The sequence below is a fragment of the Thunnus maccoyii genome, chromosome 18 (genome assembly GCF_910596095.1).
Source record: "Thunnus maccoyii chromosome 18, fThuMac1.1, whole genome shotgun sequence".
NCBI classification, from domain to species: Eukaryota; Metazoa; Chordata; class Actinopteri; order Scombriformes; family Scombridae; genus Thunnus; species Thunnus maccoyii.
In genome coordinates this window covers 6,828,856-6,856,418 of record NC_056550.1, presented here as the reverse complement: position 1 = coordinate 6,856,418, position 27,563 = coordinate 6,828,856, and the positions used below count along the sequence as shown (strand labels likewise).

Genomic DNA, 27,563 nt, shown 5'->3' with positions numbered 1-27,563 from the left:
ACAATAGCAGCTGAGAAAAACATAGTAGAAGATATAACCAAGCCTGAAGTATGCTGCTACCTGTTGCCAGTAGGCCACCTAGTGTTCAGATGTGATGAATGTAGTTATTAACTAATAAAGACCAAAAAAAAAAAAAAAAAAAAAAAAAAGAAAAAGAAAAGAAAAATAGTGAAGACAACAGATTAATTATGAGATGCCTTTATTGTACTTTTTGGAATCCAGTGACACCGACACGAGGAAATGGTCCTATCACTCCCTCCCCCTTTACATACACAACCTGAGAAGGAGGGGCTGCAGGGTGGGATGTACCGTGATCCCGTTTGTAGTCTTAAATTAAACATAGAGATAATAGCGAAGACACATCCAGGTGCATTTCCACAGACACGCACGACATGCATTCAAAAAGGGGAATTCAGGGAACGCAGTGACTCCTGGTTCACATGTACGCTTTGTCTCAACGTAAAAGACGACAAAATTAATACCATTTAAAAAAACAGTTAGCTGTCTTTATGGCCCATGATCAGTCTATAATTCAGGCTCTGTCAATTTTCCACTTACAGGAGAAAACAAAAAAGGCAAAGACACACTATTATTCATGGTAAAACTGGTTTAAATATGGAAGTGGATGGTTCATAGCTTTCATATTTAGGTTTTTTTTTTTTTTAATTTTATTGGTATACTTTAATGAGAATACAATTGTCTCACTAAAAATCAGCTCATCTAGGTAAAACTAGGCCTTCTCCACTGACTGTCTCCCTGCTGTATCTAAGTAAAATATATAAATTCCAGTCAAGTAGCTCAGTGGGCCATTGGTCCAATCAGGAGTGGTTCACTTCAATCCTCGTCGCTACCGCTGGCCGAACGCTCCTGAAACAAACACAAAGGAGTACTTAGTTACTTTTGCTAACTAAGCGGAGTACACAGGGATGATGTGTCCAAATAATATATCAAATGTAGATGTCACAATCAAATAATACAAAAGAAGGTTTAAGAACTGCTACATGATTGAGTAAATTCGTACATTATATTGACTGCACCTGCTCCGCTATTACTACTCAACAGAGAGGATTGTAAAAGCTCTATGTTTACAGAGAGGGCACATGTTGGTCTTGCACGAGTGCACCAGTGTGTGAACTTCTCTCACCTCTTCCTGTTCGTCCTCACTGTCATCGTCGCTCACCACAGGCTTAGCCCGGGCTCCGCGGCCCCTCCGTCGTTGGCCTTTTCCTCCGCGATCTCCTTTTTCTTTCCGGCTCAGTTTAATCTTCACCTTCACCGAACGAGCTGACAGAGATCACAGATCATGAGCACATTAATATTCATAGAGCCTCCCCTTGATGTAGCTTATGTAAAAGTTGACTTGTAATTTACTGTTTCTGATTCTTACATTCAGACTCGGAGCCTTCGTCTATCTCCTCCTCCTCTTCCTCACTGTCCTCTCCTTCGCTTTCGTCCTCCTTCTCAATCTTTTGTCTCACACTGGTGAAGACGGACTGAAGCACGATGGAGTCCTCATAGATCTGGAAGGTTTACAGAATGAGAGGAAGTTAGTCTGCAGTACATAACGGCTTTCTATGAAGAAAAAAAAACATCTTTTTATTTGTCTGAAGCATAACAGAGATTCAAATTATCTTTAACTTTTATTCATTTCATTGTCATTTGACTCTGATGAGCATTTTCCAGAAACTAATATTGAAATCTTGTAAATGCTGGTGAATTTGTTGGGTTTTTTTTTTTTTTTTTTTTTTTACAGGAACTTTTTGGCAGATGTCTAAAATACAAAAATATATCAAACATTTGTGAGTGAAGTCGGAGGCTGACACCCACCAGAGAGCCCTCCAGGTTGAAAGTCTGGGCATTCTGACACAGCAGCATCACATCCTTCTCCAGGTCGTTGAGGCTGCGGTACTTATGGCTGCGGATCCTCTCCTGATGGAAGGAGGAACAACACAAGGCAGCAGTCAGACATGGATTGTCAAACTAAATAAATAAATAAATAAATAAATAAATACCAACAAAAGAACACCTGTAAAACATTTTTTAAAAATCTCACCTTGATCTTCCTGAAGTCCACTGGTTTGCGGATGAGTTCGTAGTACTCGGGCAGCTCCTTGCGAGAAGGCAACTGGATGAAGACTTCGCTCAGCTGTCGTCCATTACTGCTGAAACAAAAAAGCAGGGATGTTAGCACCATGCTGAATCTAAAATGACAACGTTCACTTTTTCTTCAAATTTAAGACATTCATAATAATTTCTGATGCCAACAGTGATCTTCTTACCCATCCTTGTATTTGATGACAGCATCGACAATCTTCTTCATCTTCTTAGTGAGTGAGGGAGGGTTGGGAGAGAGTTTCTCAGCGGGCGGGCGGCCACGTTTCTTAGCTTTCTTCACCTCCTCGTCCTTGTCCCGTCCTCGCCCGCTGCTGGAGCTGGGTGTGGCCGGGCCACCGTCATGGTCACGGTCTCTCTTGCGCTTTCTGGTTGTCTTTTTGTGACGCACTTCCTCCTCGATGTCCTCTAGATTACCCTCTTCTATGGCCTGTGGCGAGGAGGAGTCATCAGGTCAGACTCATTTTGCATTGATTCAATAAAGTCACATTTTCTTGCTCTCAATAGATACTGATATGATATGTAACATCACACCTTGAGCCACTGTTTCTCAGTGAGCGAGTCGCTGTAGTCCACCTCCTTACGTTGGCGGGACCCTCTGCCGAACATCTTCTCCTCCTCCTCTTCGCAAGTAAGCCTCTCAACCTCAGCGTCGTCTTTCAAAATCCAGGCCGGCATATCATCTTCCTCCATCAGACGAGGTTTCCTCTTAGGGTTGCGGGCCTCCTCGCGGCGTCTGTCTAGATCCATGCGCTGGAAGATTACAAAAAGAACACAGCGGTGGGTTAGTGGAGTCAGGTTATAAAACGACAAAGTAATGCGTTTATCTAATAACTGAAATGGAACTGGGACTGACCATGAACTGTTCAAACTCCTCTTCACTTCTGGCAATCATCTGATTGACAGTCTCATCATCGGGCACTTCATCCTCCTCCTGCAGACGGATGAAACAGAAGGAGTGAGAAAAAGCTAAAGGCATATTAATGTGGTACATCAGAGCCACGTCTCTGAGCTAATGACTTTCACTTAGCCGATGGGGAACAAAAAATATTAAATGCATATTACTATTTACTTTATTTAGGCATTGAAAATATCAGTTATGTTTGTATTACATGACTAAAGCTTTGCATATTTAACTGACTAATCACAGGATCTACATTTGAATGTAAAGACAAAAAGAGAAAAAAAGAAGGGGGGGAAAGCAGCAGAAAGAAGAAAAGGAGTAATAGAAGGCATTTTATGTTAGTGCAGAATATAAAGTATCATATTAACCATCAAAGATTTGTGTAGAAGTAGAAATACATAAGGGAAGAAAGGGAGAAGTCTGGATTGATGAAAGCTCACAAATCCTGAGAAAAGAAGAAAATAAGAAAAAAGACACAAAGGAGGAGAAAAGGAGAGAATGAAGAGGTGGGGCAGCACATAGGCGGATGTGGGTGGGTGCGCGATGTGGGAAGCGGTTCAGATCACACCCACCCACGCCCCCCTAGTGCGGCAACCTCCTCGAGCCCCGACCTCGTCCTGTTCCTCGTGCTCCAGAATGGCCTGTAAAAAGGCCCGACGTTCAAAGCCTGATGACTTCTGGTCGAACATGCCGGCCTGGATGACCTTCTGGTCCACGTTCAGTTTGTACTTGGCTGCAGCCAGAATCTTCTCCTCCACGCTGTTGACAGTGCAGAGGCGGAGCACGCGCACCTCGTTCTGCTGACCGATACGATGTGCTCTGTCCTGCGCCTGCAGGTCCTGTACGAGCAAGCGCACATGTCACTGATTAGTTTAGCTGAACCAAAGGAAAACATATCAATCACGATTAACAGGTTACTTTTACTCAATATATTAGTGATGTAATGGTCCCACATTTGCATTAATTGAATTTTATTTCACTGGATTGCCAACACAAGTATTTAACTGACATCTTTCTTGATGCGAACATGTAGTATATTTGTATTTACCTGATGTGGGTTCCAGTCGCTGTCGAAGATGATGACAGTGTCAGCAGACTGCAGGTTGAGACCCAGGCCTCCTGCCCTGGTGCTGAGCAGGAACACAAAGTACTCAGAGGCTGGATCGTTGAATGTCTTCAGCAGCATGCCACGGTCCTCTGCCTTAGTGGTTCCTGTGGTGGGGGGGGGGGGGGGTGATTAGAAAAAAAGATTAATGTGAATCCCAATTGACCCATATAATCAGGTGACACTGAAGTCCCTCAAAATATATTTATGTATCATGTGTCACTCTCCTGTAGAGCTGCAACCATTAGTCAATCAATCAATTAGTTGATCAACAGAAAATTAAATCAGCAACTTTTTTTTTGATCAATTATTCATTTTAAGCAAAAATGCAAAAAGATCTCTGTGTTTCAGCATCTCAGATATGATGATTTAATGCCTTTCTTTGTCGTACATGGTTGTAAACTGAATATTTTGATGTTTTGGACTATTGGTCGGACAAAACAAGACATCTGAAGAAGTCACCTTTGACTCTGGGAAATTATAACGATCATTTTTCACTATTTTGTACCATTTTATAGAAGAGTTGCAGCCCTACTCTACTGATTTCTCTTTTCATCTACAAAATCATCAACAAAACTGAAAATGTATCACTCAAAGTAGCCTTGTTTAATCAAGTGAGTTCAAAGCTAGTCTCATTTAGCCAGCTTTACAAAAACTTGCAAGGATAAATTTCGTGGTATTCTTTATTTTTTTCAATTGTTGAAAAATCCCATGAAAAGACCAAAAGCAACAATAGGTGGATTCTACTAAAAATAACTGCCTGTGTATCCGAAGCCTGATATATCTTCTGACTCTATGCCATACAACTCTGTTGTCCAAAAACTATTAAAAAACACTTAAATGAGTCACATGGTTGCACTGGGTGACATGTTCCTTTATTACAATGAACCTGGGCGTTGTGGTTTAGTTTTGAGTCAATCCCACATAACACCATCCTGCTGCTGATAATACTCACTAGCACACCAGCAGCTACTGCAACTGCAGATGAAAATAGTCCCCAACAGCCTTTTCCTTTAATACTGGTCATACCACACAGGCGATCTCATGTGGCTGATCAGCAACTACGTCGACCCATTGATTTACTATTCAGCTGTGAGCACGTTTACATGAAAGAGGTGGAATTTGTAACAAACAGCTAATGGCCAAAAGTTAGCCTTAGTCCCAAGCATCTCACCATCCAGACGTAGGTACTTGAAGTTACGGTAGGCAAAGTAATCCTCCATGATGGTCATGAGTGAAGTCATCTGACAGAAGAGCAGCACTTTATGGTTGGTGGCCCTAAGCTTGGGCAGGATACGATCCAGCAGCTCAAACTTCCCAGAGGAGCGGTACAGGTCAGGACTGGACAGACAGGAGGAAGAATGTGAGGGAAAATGAGCCAGTATGCAACGTATATCCACACACACACACACACACACACACACACAAGCAGTACAAACACACATTATTTCAAGCTTTTACCTACCCGCTCACTATTCCGCCAGAATACCCAAGATGCTCAGAGAAAGACTCCTGCGAAACAAACAAGGTAAAAATGAAAACTTTTATCTGCATTGTACATTCATATACAAGTGTTTTTAGTCTTCCATTGTACTCAGGAGAAAGACTTTTAGTGACAGCTTGATTAAGGTGGAGTGTCGTACCTCGATGTGCTGGAACATGTAGGGGTGGTTGCAAATCTTTCTCAGCTGCATGATAGTGTTCATCAGGGTCTTCGTGCCACCTTTACCCTGGAGGATGTGAGGGGAAAAAAACCCAGAAAATAGACATTTGAGTTTTCAAAATATTCTTTAAGTTTCAAAAAATAACTGCAGTATGATTTAAATGTTTTTAAAGTAACGTGTCAACTATAAAAATTCCTTACCTTCTTGTCTTTCTCTGACCCGTCTGTGAGCAAGACTCCCTTGGCCTGCATGTGTCTGTACAAAACTCTCTGTAGGGCTGACATGTCGCACTTGATCACATACTCCACCTAGAAAAACAACAAGAAGCGAAAAGCTCAGGAAACTCTCCAAATTACATCAAGGATGTTTAACTTTCTGGAAAAAAAAACACAATTCCAGATCATGAAAACATATGTGGGATCAAATCTTAAAGAGAGAAATGAGCCGAACCTTCTCAGGCAGCTGGGCCTCGACTTCCTTCTTGAGTCGGCGCAGCAAGAAGGGTCGGAGCACCTTGTGTAAACGTCGAATGATGAGGATGGTCTCTTCTTCATTCAGGTCAACCTTGAAAGGAAAAAAAAAAAGAGAAGGGAGGATGAGACATTCAAAATCTAAAAAAAACATGGAGGTCTTTTTGAAAATATAATCAGCTTTGCTGAGGCCTTGACAAAAGCCAAATATGACCTCAACCAATCTATACACCCTCCAGACCAAAGCTCACCTTCTCTCCGGTCATGGCAAACGGGGCGTTGAACCACTGCTCGAAGGTGCTGCAGCTCTTGAAAATGGTGGGCAGGAGGAAGTTGAGCAGGGCCCAGAGCTCAGGCAGCTTGTTCTGCAGCGGAGTGCCTGTGAGCAGGACACGCCGGGGGGCCAAGTAGTGTGTATTCAAGACCTGGGTCAGCTTACAGTGGTGGTTCTTCATACGATGGCCCTCGTCCACAATCATGTACTTCCAACGAAGCTGTGGGAGGAAATTATGTGCAGTTATGATTTATTACCTAGATTTTTTAAAAGAGACGAGACATTTTGGTTTTGACGATGGGTTCTTACCTTTGCTAGCACTTGCTTATCTTTGATAATGTACTCATATGTGGTGAGCAGCACGTTGAATTTGCCACTGCGCAGGATGGGAACGAATGCACGACGAGCAGCTGGAGAACCCTGAAAATTAACAATCATTTTTAGTTTGTTTTCAACAATAGGATTAAATCTAATCATTTAAAAATCATTTTGTGATGACTAGAGCATAGAGCATGGTATGCCTCATCCTTGAAGAACTGAAAGAATAACCAAGTATGTGCAACTGACCTTGTAGGAGACCTTCACGACAGACGGCGCCCACTTATCAAACTCATACACCCAGTTAGATAGAGTTCTGCAAAACATAAGACACAAGTTTGGTTCAGAATCTTGCTTAATCTGCCTCAATAGGAAACAATGTTTCTATAATTTATCTTCAAAGCAAATAAGTGTTGTCAACTGCTACGTGACGTAAAACACAACCCATTACCGCTTTCTAATAAGCACTCATTGTTTTTAACTTCCTGTTTTAGGCAGCTACATTTTGATGTGTGTGGACTCACGAGAGAGGTACGATGATGAGGAAGGGCCCGTTGAGGCGCTTGTACTCCATGAGGTAAGTGATGAGGGCGATGGTCTGGATAGTTTTTCCTAGACCCATCTCATCAGCCAGGATGCCATTCAAGTTGTTGTTGTAAAGTGACACCAGCCACTCCAGACCTTTAATCTGAGCAGAAAAGGGACACAGTTAGGATCAGTCAATATAATTCATTAAAACAATCTAGTTGGATCACACTACGTATGAGCTGATGTTACTCTACACGTTCTCTCTGTCTTCATTGGTTACCTGGTACTGTTTGAGCTGCCCGTTGACCAACAATGTGGACTGTTTGTCCACTTTCTCTGTGACAGCGTGAGCTACGGCGTAGTAGGACTGCAAGCCTCGGTTGAAAGCTGCGTTACCGTACTCATCGTCTACATCCTGCTTGGCGTGCCTGGTGGAAAGAAGCAAGGGACAAAATAGAATGAGACATGTTTGGCTGGAAGAAAAACAGCAAATGAAGACAACGAAGATACTGACAGACAACATCAGATAACAAAACAATGCCTTAGAGGTATCTTTGCATCACTTAATTATGACAACTGTGATTCATTATTATGTATTGTATATCATAGACTAATAAGTCCTGATGGTTTCTTACTCGATGATGTGCCGGACATCCACTTCAGATACGTCTTCACTGTCGGGGTCAGGAATCTTCTTCTTCTCCTCTGCTTGAGCTGAAGAGGAATGAGGCTGCTCTTCATCATCATCCTGAGAAGACAAGACAAGACAAGACAAGACAAGGGAAGGTCAGAAACTGCTAGAAAATAACAACTGACCCTTATGCTCTGATTTAGAGTTCACTGTGTCATATACCTCCTCCTCCTCTTCCTCTTCTGAACCACTGTCTTCACTGTCTGAACGTGGCGCTACTTCATATCTGCAAAGTAATAAAATGTTTTTGGAAAGGTTAGAAACACTTACAGTTTCTCTCTTCTGTTCTGCTAAAGGACACATGTTATCCTTGAAAACATGACGTTCACTCATACAGCGCTCAGTGATACGCATTGTAACTTGTAACCTTTATTCCAGAACATCGGCTTCCAGCGTTAATATCAGAATTTAAATAAATTGCTTCCCGTCCCATCAGCGCGACAGCATCAAGCTGATTAGGCTAACAGGAGGGATTTTTTCTGGATTGAGAGTGTCACTTCCTACATCAAATGGTCTGATTTAATAGATGGAGTTAATAGACATGACACTGACCCTGGGTTCATTTCAAGCCAGGTCTCCAGCTGGCCAGCCTTAGGTGCCTCAACCCCAGTCAGGATCTTTCCGCTGTCCACATGGATGACCTTCACTGGGAGGTCACTCATTTGACTGGTCTCATCTAAAGGCTGTGAGAGGAGAGGAAATGAAATAAAAAACCCCATTAATTGTCATGTCAAGTATATCATCATGCTGCTCCACATTCTGCACATTAAGACTGTAAATAAAGACATCTTATTCAAATACAGGTGACGCTTGAAAATGATTTTCATCCTCCCGACTCACCTCTCCATCAGGTCCAAGAGCAGCAGCACCGCTCTCCACAGTCTCTGGCTTCTGAAAACATTAAAAATACATTTAAAAAATGCTATCTAAACTCAGAAGACGTGTTACAAATGACCAACCGATTACAAACATTCACCTTCTTTTTCTTCTTCTTTTTCTTCTCTTTGAGAGCTTGAGCAGCTTTGTGGGCTCGCACCAGCTCGGTGAGGTTGGCCACATATTCGTCTGTCTGTTGTAGCAGGTAAGCCAGACGCTTGTCTTTCTTTTGGTCGATGAGTTTACGATAGCCCTCCTCATCTTCAGCCTGGGATAAGATACAAGAGATGTCAGATGTCTTTGTTAGACGAATAAAAGTGCACAAAAAACATTTCTTCCACGTGTCACTGTTCCTGTCAACCTATAAGCAAATACTGACTTATTTTGGTATTTGGGCGTCATGCTGGATGCACACACACACTTTGGTGAAGTTGTGCAGAGTATGTAAAGATTTGTCTCACCATCAGCCTCCGCATTCTCTCTTTCTCAATGCGCTCATTCTCTTTCTTCTGCTCGCGCTCAGTGTTGGCATGATAGGTGGCGACAGCTTTGGTAGCCTTCTGGATCTTCGCTGTGATGGAGCGATGGTACTCCTTAAAGTCCTTGGCGTGCTGCAGGATGCTGTTGAGGTATTCCTATAAACAAAAGGATACACAGAGCCAAGAGTTACATTTACATATAATGTGAATGTTTAAGGACATTTTCTCCTCTAACCTCTTCACTTGTTCCTCGGTTAAGATATTTCATTACTGTTTTTTGTCTCTAATGTGTTGCTGCTGTCAACAGGTCTGTTTTATATTTGATCTCAATGGGACTAACCAGTAGAGATCACAACAAAATAAAGGTGTGTATGTGTAAAGGTCACCAAAAATAAGACGGTGGTGTTTTCCTGAAGCATACCTGGTGTTTCTGACGACGTTTACGCTCTTGTTCAATCTTCTGCTGTTTCTCAAGCTTCTCAGTGATTCGGGCCTCACGTAGAGACTGGCGTTTGCTGCGCTTGTAGGCTTTAGCGTTAAGGGCAGTTTCCAAAGCAGTGTCACGACGCATGCAGACCACCACCTCCTGACGCAGCTATAGGCACACAAAAGTCAACATATTAGATACTTTATCTATTCCACCGGGGAGAAAACATAATATGACATTAACGGTTAAGTAAGCAGAAGTCGAGCATGTCCCACTGGCTGTACTTCATACATTTCCCTCAGATAACTTCATGTGTACCTGTCTCTGGAAGTTAAGCAGCCTCAGGGCCTTCAGCTCGATGTTGGCCTTGGTGCGAAGGTCACCAGCTAGGGAGCCGGGCAGGTTCTCCAGCTCCTGGATACGGTGAGCGATACGGGCCTGTAGCCTAAAAAAAAAAAAATATATGTATTAAAAAATAATAATGACCAGAGAGCCAAACCACTATTTTCTCTCCACTTCCAACTGATCATCCACAATGAGAAGAGAAAATACTCAAATTCCTCTTTAAAAGGTTTTTATGGATCGTTTTTTGATAAGGATCTTTCCTAATTTAACTTCTGTGACAAAACTCTACCATGGTTCAAATATTCTTTGTAACCATAGACAGTGTGTTATTATTAACAATGAGAATCTTTCTAATATGTAAAACAATTCAACAGGGTTCCATATTTGGCCCACTTGGTCCCCCACCCTGTCTCACCTGTACTCTCTCTCCTGGAGGATCTCCACTGGGTCCAGCCCGCGAGGTTTTTGGATGGGGGTTATTCGATTCTGCTTCTGGTGAAGCATCATGGGAGGGGGCTGGGCGGGCTGTCCTGGGGACTGCGTCTGAGGGGGCATTACTGGGGAGGCAGCGGGTGGCACAGAGGGAGGAGCAGGAGAGGGTCTGCCAGTGGGCTGAGGTGGAATCAGCTTCTGAGGAGGGTTGGATGGAGCAGCAGCATTCACCATTGGTCCTACAAGATATGAATAACAAGAGATCAGTGTTGCTGCATGTGCACATAAAACACACAGTGCTGAGGTTAGTGTCCAGACTAACTTTACCTTCAGGCCATGATTTGGGGGGTCCGTTTGTAGGTGGGCCTTGCATACCTGGGGGAACTCCTGCAGGTCCTGGAGGTGGCATATTGGGACCCACCATGCCTGAAAGCATACACATCTTATGTGAATAAAAAGTAAAAATAATACGATTTTAGCTTTAAAAAAATAAAAGAACAATCATGTGTTCAGCCACCAGGGGTCTCTGTTCAGCTATCAAATATTCTTTTGCAAAGAAGCACATTACAAAAATACACTAAAGCTTCCCTGAGGCCTTCCTCAACTCACCATGTGGTCTGTTGTAGTTGGCCTGAGCTGGTCCCGGCCCAGCCCCAGGTCCACCTCCAGGGCCTGTAGTAGGTGGCATGGGCTGTTGCTGCATCCCTGGCATAGGCCTCTTTCCCTGCACGGCCATCTGCAGGTGCTCTGGTAAGGGCTGACTGCGTGCCAGCATTTTGTAGGCCATAATCTGGGCCCTGAGTTGGTGCAACTGGTTTTGGTTGAAAGGAGTGGGTCCTCCAGTGTTGGCCGGCCCACCTCCCGCACCGCCTGGACCCTGGGGACCCCCGCGGTTTGGTTGACCCATTCCCTGGTTAGGGTCTCCACTGCCCTCCATAGGTCCAGCACCAGGACCAGAGGGACCCCCAGGCATCATGGGGCCAGAGGGAGGGCCGTTGGCTGGGACAGGGCTAGGTGCGTGCTCAGAGCCTCCCAGCGGAGAGGGGTAACCTGGGGAACAGATGCACGGACATGTCAAAAAAATGATTCAGTCATTGTGTTTTAGGAAGTTCTTAACATGATAAAGATCACATACTGAATGTGAGGAAGGTTTAGAAACTTGATCACTTGAAACTAGATCAAGAGACAAACATGGATTTTACATTTTAGTCAAATGCACCTGCAGATTGTATTTATTCTTATGACATTCCAACTATTTGTACACAGATTTAAGACTGTCAAGAGCTGAATTACACAAAACAGAAGTGAACAACCAGGAAGATTTAGCCATATTGCTAATTAAAACAATGACAATAAGCTAAGAAACATCGGTTTAGTCTCTTTAATTTAGGCTACAAGTAGGACTGAACAAACAACTCTTTACCACTACGTGACATTTCCATATAATGCATGCAACCACATACAGTAACACACATGCACTATTAGTCAACTTTAATATTTTATTGCTCTATATGTGTCTCTGTGTCTTTCACTATTCTACTCTTTTGCTTCCTGACTGTGTGGTTTTGTAGATGCAGCTGCCTTTGTTATTGTCTGAAAAGGGAAACCCCCCAAACCCGCCCTCTAGCTGTTCTAACCACTGCCGTCTGTTCACGCTGCCAAACGAGCAGCAACACAAGAAGAGAAACCGGCTGGATGGGTTCACACTCACGAACAAAAAGGAAATCCATGTAGAGAAAGTTACGCAGATAAAATTAACCATCCGTGGACATCCTCTCATTCAGTTTTCCTTCACCCATTGCATGTTGACTACATATGCAACTTATCAGAGAATTCAAACTGCAACGTTCATGGAGCTGCTACCACACCTCAAAGATATTTACATGAGACTGTATTTGCTAGTGTTTCATCTTGCTAGCTTTAACTTACAGCACAGGCTACATAAAGTACAACATTGTGTTAGTGTTACCTTGGGAATGTTGGTCCATGGGGCTCGGAGGGGGTCCCATCCCACTGTGTCCCCCTGGTCTCATGCCCATGCCCTTCATCTGGGCATAGCGAGGGTCATCAGGCATTCCCTTCTCGTGCATGCCTTCCATGGGCTGCAGGAAAGACACAATAATCAAGCATGAGACAAATTCTGAAATGAGGTTGGGACATCTATTTAACAAGTGACTCAAGAGCTACATATTTTATGTAATTTTATTTTGTAAGCTTTTACAAAATATGAACTCCAGAGGTAATGATTAGATTAAGACCGTCAATAGAAGTTATCTATTCATTAACAGGCAATTACAATATAATTAGTAAAAAGGTGAAAAGTTAGTTTTTGCTGCATTATTAGAAAAAGGTTAACATACACCAGTGTATCTAGTAATGGTGTGAATCAATTTACTAATACCACTAATATATTGTTAACTAATATAATATATATTAACAAAGGAATAAGACATAAAAACTGTTTTGTACTTTGTGCATCTGGTGCATGTTGTCCTGAGGATATCCTGAGGGTCCTTGTGGAGGGTGGGGGTGTCCAGATCCAGGAGGTCCTGGGCTGGGACCCATCATGCTGTGGGCCGAACCAGGGGAAGGACCCGGGCTTGGGCCCATCATGCCTCCTGGAGATGGCCCTGGGCCTGGGGAGGGACCGGGCCGAGGTGTCCCTCCCATCGGGGGGTCAGGAGTGGACATCTTTCAGGGGACACTGGGAATGTGTGGCAGCAGCAAGTACCCCTGTGGTGAGAGATGACAACAAGGAATCAGTGACCAGATAAGTGTGATTGTAACTTAAAAATGTTCCATTCAGATAGCAGGAGAAGTTTAAGTCCAAATCATAAAATAACAAATGTAACATAATCATGTTTGATTATTTTACTAGAATAATCTCTATCCACCCTCTTATTTAAAAAGAGACAGTTCATCCAAAACAACATCTAAATAAATTTTCATCTTTCTTGAAGTGCAAATTCAGCAGGCAGGTTAGATGTGATGTGCTGCGGGCTGGAGAAACAGATCAGTATATAATGAGCTCTGGGACTTGGTGTGTGATACTCAAAAGACCAAAGTATTCCATCTGAAAAACTAAACCATTATATCTCTTCCAAGCTATGTTTAGACAGTTAATCACAATCAAAATGTATATGACATACAGTGGTGCTTGAAAGTTTGTGAACCCTTTAGAATTTGGTCTGTTTCTGCATAAATATGGTCTAAAACATGACCAGTTTTTCATGCAAGTCCTAAAACTAGATAAAGAGACATCAATGAAACAAATGAGGCCTGCCTTATTTAAAGAGGAGAAACCTGGTCCTTCACTATCAAAGTCTGAGCTCCACAACACGTTTGTGGAAGTGTGTCAAGGCCCAAACGAAGGAGATTTCTGAGGACCTTTGAAGAAGAGTTATTGATGCTCACCAAGCTGGAAAGGTTAACAAAACCATTTCTGATGAGTTTGGACTCCACCAGTCGACTGTCAGGCAGATTGTGTACAAATGGAGGACATTTAATGCCATCGTTACCCTCCCCAGGTTTGGTCGACCAATTAAGACCACACTAAGAGCAAGGTGTGTAATAGTCCAGGAGGTAAAAAGGGACTCCAGGGTAATGGCTAGGAAACTAAAGGCCTCTCTTGCAGTGGCTACAGTCAATGTTCATGAGCCCACCATCAGGAGAACATTGAACATCAATAGTGTGCATGGCAGAGTTGCAAGGAGAAACTCAGTATTCTCCAAAAAGAACATTGCTGCCTGTCTACAGTTTGCTCAAGACCATGTGAATAAGCCAGAAAGCTATTGGAAAAATGTTCTGTGGATGGATAAAACCAAAATCATCTTTTTGGCTTGAAATGTTATGTTTGGTGACAAGCAGACACTGCATTCCAGCATACGAACCCCATCCCATCTGTGACGACTTGCAATCACTGACGCAGCAATGAGTTCTGAGTTGCACCCGCAAATTCTACAGAAAAATGTCAAGGTATCCGTCCATGAACTGAAGCTCAACAGAAAGTGGGTCATGCAGCAAAACAACGACCCTAAACACACAAGTCGTTCTACCAAAAAATGGTTAAAGCAGAAGAAAGTTAATGTTTTGGAATGGCCGTGTCAAAGTCCTGACCTTAATCCTATAAAAATGCTGTCGAAGGACCTGAAGCATGTAGTTCATCCTAAGAAGCCCACCAACATCCTTGAGTTGAGACTGGTCTGTAAGGAGGATTGGGATAAAATTCCTCCAAGCTGATGTGCAGGGCTGATAAACAGTAACCGGAAACGTTTAGTTGAAGTTATTGCTGTAAAAGGGGGTCACACCAATTACTGAAAGCAAGGGTTCACATGCTTTTGCCTCACACAAATATGTAATATTGGATATTTTTCCTCAATATATAAATAAATAAGTTTGATGTTTACTGTCTCATTTGTTTACTTTGGTTGCCTTTATCTAGTTTTAGGACTTGTGTGAAAATCCGATCACGTTCTAGGTCATTTATGCAGAAATAGAGAAGACTGTAAAGGGTTTACAAACTGTCAGGCACCACTGTATGTAGTCAACAAAAAATTATTTTATATTATTCTGGGGTGAACTGACCCTTTAAATGTGTTTACCACCAAACAATAATTACTTCACATTATGATAGATGATCAGTTTTTGATAGATCACAGCATATGCCAGTAAAACAACAAAGCTGATACATCTGATTACATATTACAAGATCTGAGTTGTGAATATAAAATAGTAACCGCGTCAACAAAAGCTTCATAAAAACAGCAGGTCGCCAAGAGTTCACCAAACCTCATAACTTCATGGGTTAAAACCTTTGTAAATAAGGGTCAACAAGATACAGCTCTAGCTGACAGAGACAAGCGTATGCTAACATTAATTGAGACAACTCCTGTTTAAAGTTAACATTTTGTATCAGCTCAGTTGATACAATGTTTACATGTACACGAAAACAGCAGACAGATTGGCCATTATTATCATTTTTAGCTTTGCTAACGTTAGCCGGGCTTACCCGGATTTCACTGTGAACGTTACATTAGGTCGGTTCACAGACTTTAGACGTCGTTAATGCCTCGTCTGTGATCACACGAGTTTTCTGGCATTCATTCGATGACCAATTCTTCATTTAAAGTCACAATTAATCGGTGGCAAAGCTACAAAGAACAGGAGCCAGACTCGGGTTAGCCTAGCTTGTTTAAACGCCTGTATTGTTAACACAACATAAGCTGATCGATGACGGCGGTTAGCATGCTAGCGAGCTAGTTGTGCTAGCCTAGCCGGGCCATGCTCTCGCAGGCCAATTAGGCACAAAAATGTGCTGTTTTGCGAGATGTTTGTCCAGATGCGGCGGCATGTGAAAGGTTAGAGCATCCCTCATCGCTGGAGCTGATTGATCCACCGCGCCTCCCGTACCCCCGGCACACGGCTCCGCTCTAAACACATTTCCAAAAACATTTCATTCATTGCTCTCTGTCGCGCCACGGCAGCGGTGCTGTAATGTCGGTGTCGTCTTTTTCTCAAACATAAAATACCCTACAAACACACACATATAACCCGGTACAGTCGCGCAAAACACACACAAAACTCCCCTTAATCTAGTAACAAAATTATAGTTGACTTACACAAGTGGTGAAAGGTGATGTTTAAAAACCTCACCGGTTGCAACGTCTCTTGGTTTTCCTCCTAGCTAGAAACAAAGAGCGACCTACCCAGTTGGTTTTTTTCCTCCACCCCCCTCTCTCGGTAGATTGTATCGCAGGGACCGGCCTGTGCAGCTCTGCAGCGCCCCCATCCACCGCTTCGCTCACTACCCGCATGCCCAGTGAAGGCTGCTGAAGGGAGGGGTGGAGGAGTCAGAAGCTGCGTGGGGGATGGGAGAACAAATCAAACACACGGTGTTGTCGAAGAGGAGAACAAGAATAACCATTTATCTGTGTTTTTAATTAAATGTTATATCATCCAAATACTCTAAGGAAGTTCAGTGAAAACTAATCTCAATGGCAACGTTAGTAAAACTACCCAATCACACCGCGCGACAAAACATGACGGTGTCCGCGCCATAACAAAATTCTCCAGGTGCGCGACATGAAAGGAAAGTGTCGAGCAACACTTTTTTTCTGTTGAACGACACTTATCAAAAAATATCGAGGCTGTTGAGAGATAACCTTCCACTGGTTTGCCAGCCAGTTTTTGGAGTTATTGTGTGGCAAGTCTCATTCTTGTAGGTTCATTAATTGATTGCAGCTTCCAAACAGCATCAACGTCCCACTGTACATTCACTGTACATTACTGTACAGCCCAGTCTCCAGTTACTCTGATCCATATGTCCCCAGATTAGCCTGTAACCGTTCTTTCTCTTTCCTCCATGCAGTGACTATATAGGAATGACAACCATGAGAAGTGTATGAGTTCCAAATGACAATTTTAATTATACATAATTTACATAATACGAATTGTTTTTCCTCATTCTGGGACCCTGAAGAGCATGGTAATGGTCTGAGAGAGATCCCCATGAGCTTTAACAGCCAGCAGTGGAGCTCCTCCTGGTTGGTTGACCTGGCTCTGTTGGAGGAGACCTTCCAGCTGGTGCTGATTGCAGAGCACTTTTAATGAGTCGCTGGTCCTCCTGGGGGTCCTGCTGAAGCTGGAGCTTCAGGAACGAACCTGTCTGTCTCATAACTCACTCTGCCCAGGATGTAACTCCGCTGGATGATTCAAGCAAAGCCATGACTTTTTCCTCCAGCTGTTCTGGGAGAAGGCAGAGCAGTATGGGCCTGAAAGCTGAGGCATCAGGAAGGGGTTCCCCATGAGGAACTGAAGGACGCAGTAAGACCCTGGCAGACTGATTCAGACCCCCTCTAGGGTTATCAGGTACAGGGAAACATGACAAAGCAGGAGCAGAGATTCTGTACGCGACTTGTACTGCCTGAACTCTAGTACCATGTCCATTTGTACTGTACAGTTCTGAGACTATAGGGTAATATATGCAAGGGACTGTACACAAATTACTAGGGGTGTCAGGGATCAGAAAAGGCTTTATTATTTGGGAGAGTATTTTAACTTTTTCTCATCACAGATTTTTTCCCCCCCATTTGGTGGCTGTAATAGGCCTAACTGTTTAGCCAGCTTTTTGTTCAAAATAGATAATGGCTGTATTTTCACTTTGCAATAATTATATTATTTCGAGATATTGGGTGGAAGGTATTGCAGTTTTGCAAACCCTCTACAGTGTCCAAAGGAAATATTCATAAGACAGAAGGTCTTGTTTTTTACAAATTAAAAAAAAATATTGTTCCCCTCCCAATGATTATCATACAGTCCCTAAAACACTATGCATAGTCAAACACATATCTTTTTATGATTACAGAATTACAAACATAATTCTGTAATCAAAGAAAAAGTTCCTTTCTCGTTCTTAAACAGTTTATTCAGATAAAAAGTAGCAGAGTAAAAACAGCTCAGGAGATTGTTTTCAGTGAATTGTGTCTTTTTCCTTCAAGAGTACATTCATAACATGACTACACTTAACCAGCTACTTCTCCACTAAATTGCTCTTTCAGTGTTTCACGTGTGCGTCCCGTTCATGTTTAGAATCCAATTTTCTAATCTATTCAAAGAAAGCACATCCTGCCACATGACATCAAACAGTGAGAGGCTGTGTATCTCATAGTAACACTTACCAACAGTGTGCCTGTAGGAAAAATGTGTTATTCTTTTTCTATTTTGATTCACTTGAAAAGTGAAAATATGACATTCTGGATTTGTTCTTCAACTGAATAATATTAATTTAGACATTATCCTCTAAAACAATAAATAAAAATACAAGTTTGCACAAACAGTGGTAAAATGATGAGTAATGTCATTGGCCTAAAGATACATGACTACTTCATTTAACAAGGAGTCCCTTAAGGTTACTGCTTGAGGACATTGTTCCTCTGCTCAGTAGTTGCCACACAATGTAACTGTCATATTTGCATGTAATCAATGATCACTGCACTGCATCCTCAGGGCAGATTTGATCTCCGTTCATAATAGAACAAACTCGTCCAAGCTGTTGCAAGTGTCGACTCTCTTCCGCTCATTCTTCCTCTGGATGTAGGTAAATTTGTTGGTGGGTGTATTGCTTCCCTCCTCCTCCTGACTATGTCCTTCAGCAAATATAAACATGGGGTACGTCTCTGCGGATGTGGAGACAGCCTGAGGGGAAAGGGAATGAAAAATAACTCAACCAGTCTAGGGAAAATCCAGTTTCAATCTTTCATTTTGTTAAATTACATCAGCTACCTCGTTAACAACTCTGCGCAGCGATTCAAAGTCCTTTTGGCCTTTAGCGTAGAATCCTATGGTGCAGCTGGGGTCCATGCGAGAGAAAGACATTTTCCTGGGATATTTACAGTGAAACGACTGCAAGTGGTGTGAAGAGGAAATAAAAAAAACAATAATACTAATCAGATAACGGTCTCATTAGAGTCAGAGAAAATATTGCTGATGTGGATGTTGTCGCTCAACGTTTATTCTCAATGACTGAGCGTAGCTGTCAGTGGAAGAAACTAAACAGAAAGCTAAAAAGGAGAAATAGTACTTCCTCATACCACCAAGGGAAAGTTCTCCTTTGTTATATCCACTGTGGGCTGACAGTAGTGAGGGTCCAAGTACAACAGATGGTCATCTTTAGCAAAGCAAGAAAAAAAAAAGTGAAAGGACTGACATCAAACAGCTGAGCACAATGACTATGAGGTACACTGTACTGTACTGTACTGTACATACCTTGGAAGCCAACGAAGAACAAAGAGTGCTTTGGTTTGCCCCCAATGATGCCAATGCAGCATTGTAACTTCAAGAGTTTCTATGGAAAAAATATGAGGAATAAGTTTTTATTCTTTGTACTTGAAACTCACTATTTTTTGGCTTGTTCTCAGCTTTAGAGAGAGAATTCTGTTTTCATACAACAGAGAATGCCACAAAGGAAGTTGGCGGTTTATAACAACCACACTAAGCAGAGAGCAAAACCTACAGTTAAAAAAGCCTTATTTGTACATTCTGCACATTTGAAGTTGTACTAATTTTTTCGGGGAACTCCCCGGAAACCAAACGAAGGTCCCAATTTGAGAACCACTGATTTAAATTGCTTAGTTTACATGGAACGCACATAGGCGTGACTGCGTTAAATACTGTTTGTGTGTGAAGAACAGGATCAGGATACTTTGACACAAGCTATGTAGGCAGGATTGAGATCATGTCCTCCAAGTCGCACAGGAACCAGGAGGATGATGGACTTCCAGGGCTGACTGGTTGCAGCAGAGCTCCCAGGGAGAGGCTGCTCACACAACCTCTTCACATCCTCTATGTAGACTGGACACATAAAGAAATAAAGAGACCGAGGCACACACATGAAAGACAAAAAGTCAGTGTAGTCAAATGAATCCAATTATCCCCATTTCAGTCAAACTTAAGTTCAAAGCAGCTCTACTGTGTTTCTGAGCACAGCTGCTTTGCTGTGCCCGTCAGAACAGAGGGAACAAATACACCAATGAAATAAATGACTCACTGGTGCAATCTTGTGCAACATACACAGCCAGATTGGGGAGGTCCACTGATGCTGCCACAGCTTTCCTGAAACAGAATCAAACAATGTTAAAGTAGGATGTTATATGAATAACTGAGCTGGTGTGTAATCACTTCAAGTCTCACCGTAGGATGTGTGCCACAATCGAAGGGCCGTACCAGTCCCCAGCCTTCTTCCCTGAGCTTTTGCCCAACTCCACCAGCTGATGTATCCCAAAAGGGGCTGTGGGATGGTCTGCAAACCATGACACCACCCTTCTGTGTGTGGACTCCATGCGTCTATCCAGGAGGGAACCCAAGCTCAGTTTTCGACCCCTCTTACGGGGCCCTTCTTTTAGGTTGTGTCCATGCTCTGCACCGGCTGTGGGGCGAATCTCTGGTAGATCCATGTCATCTTTGACCACATGGTGGCTCACAGACCAAGTCCAACCTCAAAATGACATAATGAAGGTAATATTAAGTATTGTATAGTGTTAACTAAATGAAATAAAACTCAAACTAATAAAACTCTTCTTGAAATTGGACAGATTTACTTTTTTTTTCTCTTTCAGGGAACATGAAAAATCTGAAAAACGGATGGAGTACAACTTATCATATTACTATTATTTAATTACCGGGATGAGCAATTTCTTTTAAGTTATAGACTTACATTCAGTTGTGAATCCCATCACAAAAAATATTGTATTGATTCTCTTTATTGGTAAAGTTACAATCTTATTAATAATTTTGACCATGGGTAACTTCTGGCTAAGTTCAGCAAAGTAACTTCTGTAAAATATTTTTATTTTTTTTCTTTTGATGCAATGACACCCCAGAAAATAATTTTGTACATGTATGAATTGTTGTCTTTGTTCTCTGATACCCAGCTTTGGCTGAAAGTTTGCCACTTGCAACACTGGAATTAACATTTCAAAATACTTGTGTCTCAACATATACTTAAATGTTGTATGCATTTTGAAGCCTACTTGCACCTGTATTCACTGTAAACATGTTAACACAATGGCAATGGTGGTTACTTTTCAATTACAATACATTAGTTACATTGTTACCAATAATGTCCCAGAATTCTTCATTCCTGTGGGATCAGACAGTTCCTATGACAGTATTTTTCACTACTACTACTACTGTGTGTATTCACTCTCTCAGATAGACAGGCAATATTGCAGCATGCCTGTGTGTGTTGTCACCTTGTGGCATCAGGTGTAGGAGCAGGCCTTGTGCCAACAGCATCTGCCCCGTGCGTAGAACACAACCCCAGCCGCTGTCAGTGGTCAGAGAGCAGCTCCCCAGCTGAGGGAAACCCCGTCTGTACGTCAACCACATGAGAGATGCAAAGGAGCGACGGAAGCTCTCTCTCTCACCTGACATAGTTACAGAGCCCAAGTTAAAATGATCCCCTGCTTTTAGAAATACATGAATGAGATAAATTCAGAAGCTAGGAGGGCCTACTGCTCAAATGGTCCCCCTAGCTTTGAAGCAAAGAAAAACCTCACCTTGATCCTTGAGCTCATAGGAATTTCCAAGCATGATGACAGGAGAGCTCTTGCTGAAGTGGGATTTCTGCTTCAAGGACCAGCCTGATACATGTGAAGGAAAAAGAGAAACAATTTAATCTCAGAAAAGAAAAGAGAACAGATAGATCTGCTCTTATCACACAGTAAAAATACAGACTAGCTACAATGTCAGATAAGTAAAACAGACCATATTTGACACTGTTCCATGCTGAGACCAATTTGGATTTGAGTTTGCCTCTGTCCTCTGTCTCTCGGTCCTCCCTGCTCACTTCAAGGCACTGAGGCCCAGCAGAGTCAGAGGAGAGGAAAAGCCAGTCGTCCATATGGTCATCTGCAGAGGGCTGGTCTGCACAGCAAGCTGAGGAGGTGCTGGGATTCATAACAGCTGGGGCTGACCGAGATTGAGCGTGAAAAATTGCTCCTTAGCGCCATAGCAGCCTGTGCAGACACACACAAGTAGGAACATGAAAAAAAAAACCCAATTCTCATTATACATGTGACTCAACAGATGATGGAGCCACTTTCAGTAAATGACATTATTTTGTCTTGAAACAAACACCTTGTGGCACCTAGCTGGAACTGATGTGGTTAATGTTAAGCACAGCAAAGTCAATAATTCTCCATGACAGTGAGGAAAGAAGGAAACCATGTGACTGCACCCTGTGACTCAAGGAATTTCAGAAATGCCAGTTTAGCTGCAGCAGGAGAGGTGCTGGATCCTATTCCTCCCCATGTTAGGCCTGATGTATCTAAAATATCACCTTGGAGATATGGGATGGTAGCAACAAGGGACACTCGCATATTCAAAAACACAGTGTGTGCAGTTACACGGGTATATACAATATACATCAGTAGGGTAATACGTAAAAACACATCTTGCAAATGTATAACATGTCATAATAAACTGTGTATCAAAAATGTTTCCCATTTGAAAATATAGTTTAAAACTGAATTTAAAGAATTATATATGTGCAAAAATGCTGAATTTACTGTGTAGCTCTTTTGCACACAAACATGCTTCTTTATTTTATATTACACAATAAAATCCACATTCATGTAACTTATCTAAAAACCTAAAATGACGAACTTTTTCAAAATGTTTTTAAACTGCTGGTAAAACAAAATGGTTATTTGTCCTTTTTTTACATGATAAATTGATTGATGAACTAATGAAATATGGTAACTGTATAATATACATGACATTTACAAGACATAAGCTACTAAAACAAAACTTATTAGTTAGAATACAAAGCAAAACATCAACAGAGCCGCCATAAAATACATAAACTGTATATTTTACAACCTCTACCCTTCGTATGACTTTTCAATAACATTACATACTACCAACTAAATATAACTCAAGGTCTGCAAACATTTTGTGAGCATAAATATCACCTGTGTGCAAATTCTCTATATGTCATTCCCAGCCTTTCACTTCTGAGCATCGTACTTCAGAGCTCTTATTAAATTATTAATGCGAGACATTCTTCTTTTTACCTTCACTCGGGCATTATCATTTTTTCTCCTTTAATAAGAGAGAGACTTTGGTTGAATTTCACTGAAGAAGCCCGTCTGTTTCTCGTTTCATTGGCATCAAGGAAACTGCGCTTGATCTTCTCAGAGGAGTGGGTCAATGATTTTGTACCGTCTTCCTGTTTATACAGGTCACGTGTTGGCACCGCTGTGATTGGCCAACAGATGACCAATGATAATAGGCCCCCACACAGTCCCACTGCGCGCCTCTCAGACGCTGTTTTCACTCCTATTTTCATTACAAGTCTGTTCTAAAAAAAAAAAGTCAGACAAAACTCGGAGGTGTTTCTTTGCATTTTATTACATTTCTGCACTATAGGCCTTTTTGCATTGGTTTTTCACAACGGTGGCTTGTAAATATGTAGCACTGTAATGGACAACAACAGTCAGAGATTGTTGTTGTTGTTGTTGTTGTTGTTGTTGTTGTTGTTGTTGTTGTACAAAAACACTTGGACAAAGATGGACATGACAGCAATATCACAACTTCAGACTCATGGAATGACAGTGTCAAAACTGCACACAATGGGATAGCCACACACAGATTTGGTAGACTTCTCAGTCTAGATGTAAAATTCTTACATTTCAAAATGAACTAATTTCAGTAATAAAGCAGAAATTCACTATCTGATGACATATAAAATACATTTGAATAAATAAAAAAGTTTAATAAATAGAAAAATAACAAAGTAAATAAATAAAAGACATGTAAATAAAAAATATTTGACACCAAATAAAGTGCAATTTTCTCACATCACACACAAAACACTGGTGTTTAATGTTAAAACATCTGGCTAATGTCTGTTTAAACCACCACATCATAATGGATAAAATAAAGACTCTTTAAGCTAAGACTCAGGCTGCAAAACTCTTCTGAAATTGATCTAAATGTCTTTATCGACAAAATAAATTATGCATCAGAATTATAATGTATGAGATGGAAAGTTCCACAGACAGAAGACATCAGATTTCTAATTAAATCTAACACTAATCAGTGATTTAATTTCATGAGCTGACCTTTTTCTTGTAACTCAGGAGCTCTCTTTTGGTGTCATGTGATGTCGTCCACAAGGTGGCAGCCTACGACAAGTCTGAGCCTGATGTCCCAAAACTATCAAGATCATTTTAAGTACACACACAAGAACAAACAGGACCTCACCATCAAGATGCTCTCAACAAATCTAATCCTGGCTTCGTGTATAGCCTACTACTATATCACTGACAAGGGTGCTCAGTTTTACTGGAACTGGGCACTGTAGGTTTGCATATTATCATACATTTAACTGTAAACAAACAAAAAATCACATTATCCCTAAATAAAAACATTGGCATTTTCCTTCACACGTGACATTATACAATATACCGTACGTCTGCATAAATAGAAAAGAGTGAGTGACAGAGCATTTCTAGCCTATTCTCCATTAAGTGCTAGTTTCATTATGGTTTTTGCGCACTTTTTGTCCTCTTCACCATCTGAACACACTAATCTATTCACCTAGTAGCCAAAAATATATAATTGCACATTTCACTACGATCAATGGAGACAACTTTTAAAACAAAATGTGTTTGCTTGGCTTATTGCAACCCTTTCCTTCATCCTCTTTTCTTGTCTACAGCAAAATGTAAACTTAGTAATTGGGGACACCAAAAGTGGTATCATTAGCACATTGCATAGTGTCCCTGTGCAAGTTCATCTAATCTACCTTGATTCCACTGGGATTCAGCCCTTAAACCGATCTGAGAGAAAACCAGCCGATTCACCCTCTAACTCCATCACTGCAAGCATTTTGGTATCTTCGTCCAGTTTCCATAAGCAGTTTGTTATATTCTTCATTACATGGCAAGTCTTTCTGTGCCTAAACGCTTTTGTAACTAAACGTTATGGCAATACAGTATGTGTTGTACTTTTACAATTTCAACTGAACTAAATGATGGCACTAGAACTGATCTGGACTGTGAGTAATGCCCGTTTATAACAGAATCCTGCCTGTTTATACGTAGATAACAGTATGCCTGTGGTCGGTTGAAAAGTTGTTCACAGTGTTCACTACCTTAAGGTCTGCTTTATATTTTCTCTTTAAATATTCTTTCATTTTCCATGTACAATGCCAAACATGCATTAAGACATATGCTTTTTTTTTTAATATATATACAACACATTGTGATGAACAGAACATACACGGGCCTACATTATGATACCATGTGCACACATTTTCCAACTGATGCTTCTTTGTTCTTGATCTTTTTTTTTTTGTCTACATGTCACATGTCATCTATTTGGTGTTTTTTTCTTCAGGCATTTATGTTTTCACTTCATTCAAAGGTGTAAAGTCAAGTTGATTCATGATATGTCAGTATGACGCTACAGTAAAAGGCATTGCATGGGAGAGTCTGACCCTTTCTGAAGCTCCTTTATCATGAATGGTGCTTAGAGCTGCGAGCGTTTCCCTTATCTGATTGGACGGTGACAGCACTTGGTGAGGATGCTGTCTGAGCCCCCCGACGGCCACTTCCCGTCGAAGCCTCTGGTTTTCCTGCTGTGGTTCCCCGCTTCTCCTCACTTGACTTAGAGGTGTCTTTTGCCTTGGTCCCCTCTTGTGATCCCCCCCCTTTTATGGGTGCGAGTACTGTTTTGGCCACACTCGTGAGTTGAGTAACAAAGCTGGCTTTATCCCCCGGAGACACAGGGCGTGACTTGCTCGAGCAGGGTGAGGCTGCGTTAGAGGAGGGTGACATGGGATTCTCTTCCAGGACCTCCAGATGTGCCCTCTCCTCTTTGGCCCCACGATAACTGCTTGACACCTTCTCCACCTTGGATCTGGGTGCAGCTGGAACATGGGCTGCAGCTTGGGTTTGAACCTGGGTCGGAACCGGGGGTGCAGGTCCTTTAACCTTAGACGTCTCAATTTTTTTATCACTACCACTGATGCCTCCTTTCTCTTCTGTCTCTGTGCCTTTACGCTGCTTGGTTTGCTCTGGAGTTGATTTCTGCATGTTACCTTTCTCTGGACCCCCAATGCCTTTTGCTTTCTCCACAGTCTTCTCTAGAGCTTTACTTGCAGAGCCACTGTCTGTCTTTGCATTCTGCTTCGCACTATCTTGTTGCTGCAGGCTCTTTGATGTGACTGGAGTAGAGCATTTCTCACTGACTTTACTCTTAGAGACTGTTGCCTCAGAACTCGGAGTGCTTGCACTTGGAGGTTTGTCCCCAGGGCTGGACTTGGTCTCTGAAGTGGACTGAGCCGGCACTGAACTAGACTTGGTCTCCACTGCAGCAGCACTTACGTTACTCTTTAAAGCCTCAGCAGTGGATAATGTTTTACTTGTGTCAACAACATTGGTCTTGGACTCAGCTTTAGGCATTTTGCTCTCAGTTTGGGACCCAGTGAGCTCAGATGCTGTTGTTTGAGTATCTTTCTCTCTCGATGTGAGCATTGTGTCACGGCTGAGTGGTGACTCCTGCCTTCCCAGCCTCCTAACAGGCTTCAGGCCTCCAATCTCGCCTCCCATGGGAGGAGAAGGGGAAGACGATGATGAAGGAGATGGTGGAGCGGGTCCATTCTCTCCCTCCATCTCAAGCAGACTTTGCAGGCTATGCTCACAGTGGAAGGATTCTCTCCTGTAGTCCCCATGTGTCACCTCCAGGCTGTGCTTACGTAATGACACTCCACCTGTCAGAGGAGAGGGCGACGATGATGATGAAGAGGAGGAAGGCAGAATAGGTGCTCCTAGCTTCTCCGCCGACTGCACTCTTTGCAGCAGGGGAGATCTAGGGGGCTCAGCGCTCTTGGGACGAGGGCGGGCAACAGGAGGCGAGGAATGCAGCTTGGCAGGAAACATCTGTGTGGTGTTGGAGCTCCCTACAGTGTGGCCGCTGAGAGGCGGGGGAGAGGAAGTGGTTGGGGAGGGGGTGTGAGCTAGGGGGGACAAAGGGATGTTGCCGGCAGATTTGCAGCGCGCAGAGCGGTATTGGCGGTGAAGTTTGGGGGACAGGCCATGCAGAGAGCTGGGCCTCATGTGGTGAGAGGCTGCTGGGGAGTTAGGGGTGCTGGATGCCGGAGAGCTGCTCTGGGAGGAGTTGCCTGAGGAGAGAAGAGGAAATAAACTTTAAAGTTTTTGATCACAATATCTCAACATTGTATATTTGTGCAGTCAGGATTTTTTTTCTCACAGTAAAAGGCACTGATGTGTTTGAGATTATATAAGACAAATGATAGGAGCAGGACTGAAAATCAAAGAATGGCTAAAAATGTTACAGACTTTAATATACTGCATTTGTCTTGTTTTTAAAATATATCATCGCAACTAAGTATTGTTTTCTTGGCCTAGCATA

At 42.3% G+C, this 27,563-nt stretch overlaps 3 protein-coding genes across 11 annotated transcripts in view; all 3 read right to left on the bottom strand.

Annotated features, from left to right (window-relative positions):
• Window positions 1-182: 182 nt before the first annotated feature.
• On the bottom strand, window positions 183-17,142 carry smarca4a (SWI/SNF related, matrix associated, actin dependent regulator of chromatin, subfamily a, member 4a). Of its 8 annotated transcripts, none has more exons than XM_042391917.1 (34): window positions 17,065-17,142; window positions 13,095-13,358; window positions 12,595-12,727; window positions 11,235-11,675; window positions 10,953-11,051; window positions 10,609-10,864; window positions 10,167-10,293; window positions 9,843-10,016; window positions 9,404-9,577; window positions 9,043-9,210; window positions 8,907-8,957; window positions 8,619-8,749; window positions 8,229-8,292; window positions 8,011-8,123; window positions 7,656-7,803; window positions 7,372-7,535; window positions 7,097-7,163; window positions 6,839-6,949; window positions 6,507-6,749; window positions 6,236-6,349; window positions 5,986-6,093; window positions 5,765-5,851; window positions 5,587-5,633; window positions 5,296-5,462; window positions 4,065-4,228; window positions 3,589-3,855; window positions 2,969-3,046; window positions 2,647-2,865; window positions 2,280-2,542; window positions 2,054-2,162; window positions 1,828-1,929; window positions 1,388-1,520; window positions 1,145-1,284; window positions 183-867 (listed from the first exon to the last, which is right to left on the bottom strand). In XM_042391917.1, the coding sequence occupies exons 2-34, from the start codon at window positions 13,314-13,316 to the stop codon at window positions 835-837; spliced, it is 4,917 nt and encodes a 1,638-aa protein (XP_042247851.1). In that variant the 5' UTR covers window positions 13,317-13,358; window positions 17,065-17,142; the 3' UTR covers window positions 183-834. The 8 variants fall into 8 exon arrangements, with proteins under 8 accessions (XP_042247851.1, XP_042247852.1, XP_042247847.1 ...); XM_042391918.1 differs by lacking the exon at window positions 17,065-17,142 and adding an exon at window positions 16,244-16,716 and having other exon boundaries at window positions 2,054-2,159; XM_042391913.1 differs by lacking the exon at window positions 17,065-17,142 and adding an exon at window positions 16,244-16,715.
• Window positions 17,143-17,352: 210 nt separating this feature from the next.
• Window positions 17,353-23,336, bottom strand: LOC121883588 (cysteine protease ATG4D-like). The gene is made up of 11 exons (XM_042391922.1): window positions 23,198-23,336; window positions 21,888-22,138; window positions 21,680-21,763; window positions 21,374-21,547; window positions 20,313-20,616; window positions 20,170-20,234; window positions 19,825-19,973; window positions 19,389-19,467; window positions 19,214-19,290; window positions 18,906-19,025; window positions 17,353-18,818 (listed from the first exon to the last, which is right to left on the bottom strand). Exons 2-11 carry the CDS (start codon window positions 22,078-22,080, stop codon window positions 18,648-18,650), a joined length of 1,416 nt encoding a protein of 471 aa, XP_042247856.1. The 5' UTR covers window positions 22,081-22,138; window positions 23,198-23,336; the 3' UTR covers window positions 17,353-18,647.
• A 614-nt stretch (window positions 23,337-23,950) lies between these two features.
• Window positions 23,951-27,563, bottom strand: part of LOC121884139 (microtubule-associated serine/threonine-protein kinase 1-like) — a 50,288-nt gene continuing 46,675 nt past the window's right edge. For both annotated transcript variants that reach the window (XM_042392789.1, XM_042392790.1), the window contains exon 27: window positions 23,951-27,312. In XM_042392789.1, coding sequence (XP_042248723.1) covers window positions 25,646-27,312 — 1,667 coding nt within the window. In that variant the 3' untranslated portion in view covers window positions 23,951-25,645. The remainder of the gene's footprint in view (window positions 27,313-27,563) is intronic.

What these genes read in the sequence shown, in the direction of transcription:
- smarca4a (XM_042391917.1), bottom strand. Translation starts at nt 13,316, where the DNA reads ATGTCCACTCCTGACCCCCCGATGGGAGGGACACCTCGGCCCGGTCCC. An exon ending in ACATGCACCAGATGCACAAA is followed by an intron (nt 12,728 to 13,094) that starts GTACAAAACAGT and finishes TCTTTCCTGCAG; the next exon opens with CCCATGGAAGGCATGCACGA. An exon ending in AGGAGTTTGAACAGTTCATG is followed by an intron (nt 2,866 to 2,968) that starts GTCAGTCCCAGT and finishes GTAATCTTCCAG; the next exon opens with CGCATGGATCTAGACAGACG.
- LOC121883588 (XM_042391922.1), bottom strand. Translation starts at nt 22,080, where the DNA reads ATGAATCCCAGCACCTCCTCAGCTTGCTGTGCAGACCAGCCCTCTGCA. An exon ending in CCTACACCTGATGCCACAAG is followed by an intron (nt 20,617 to 21,373) that starts GTGACAACACAC and finishes TGTCATTTTGAG; the next exon opens with GTTGGACTTGGTCTGTGAGC. An exon ending in AGGAGAACTTTCCCTTGGTG is followed by an intron (nt 19,026 to 19,213) that starts GTATGAGGAAGT and finishes CACCACTTGCAG; the next exon opens with TCGTTTCACTGTAAATATCC.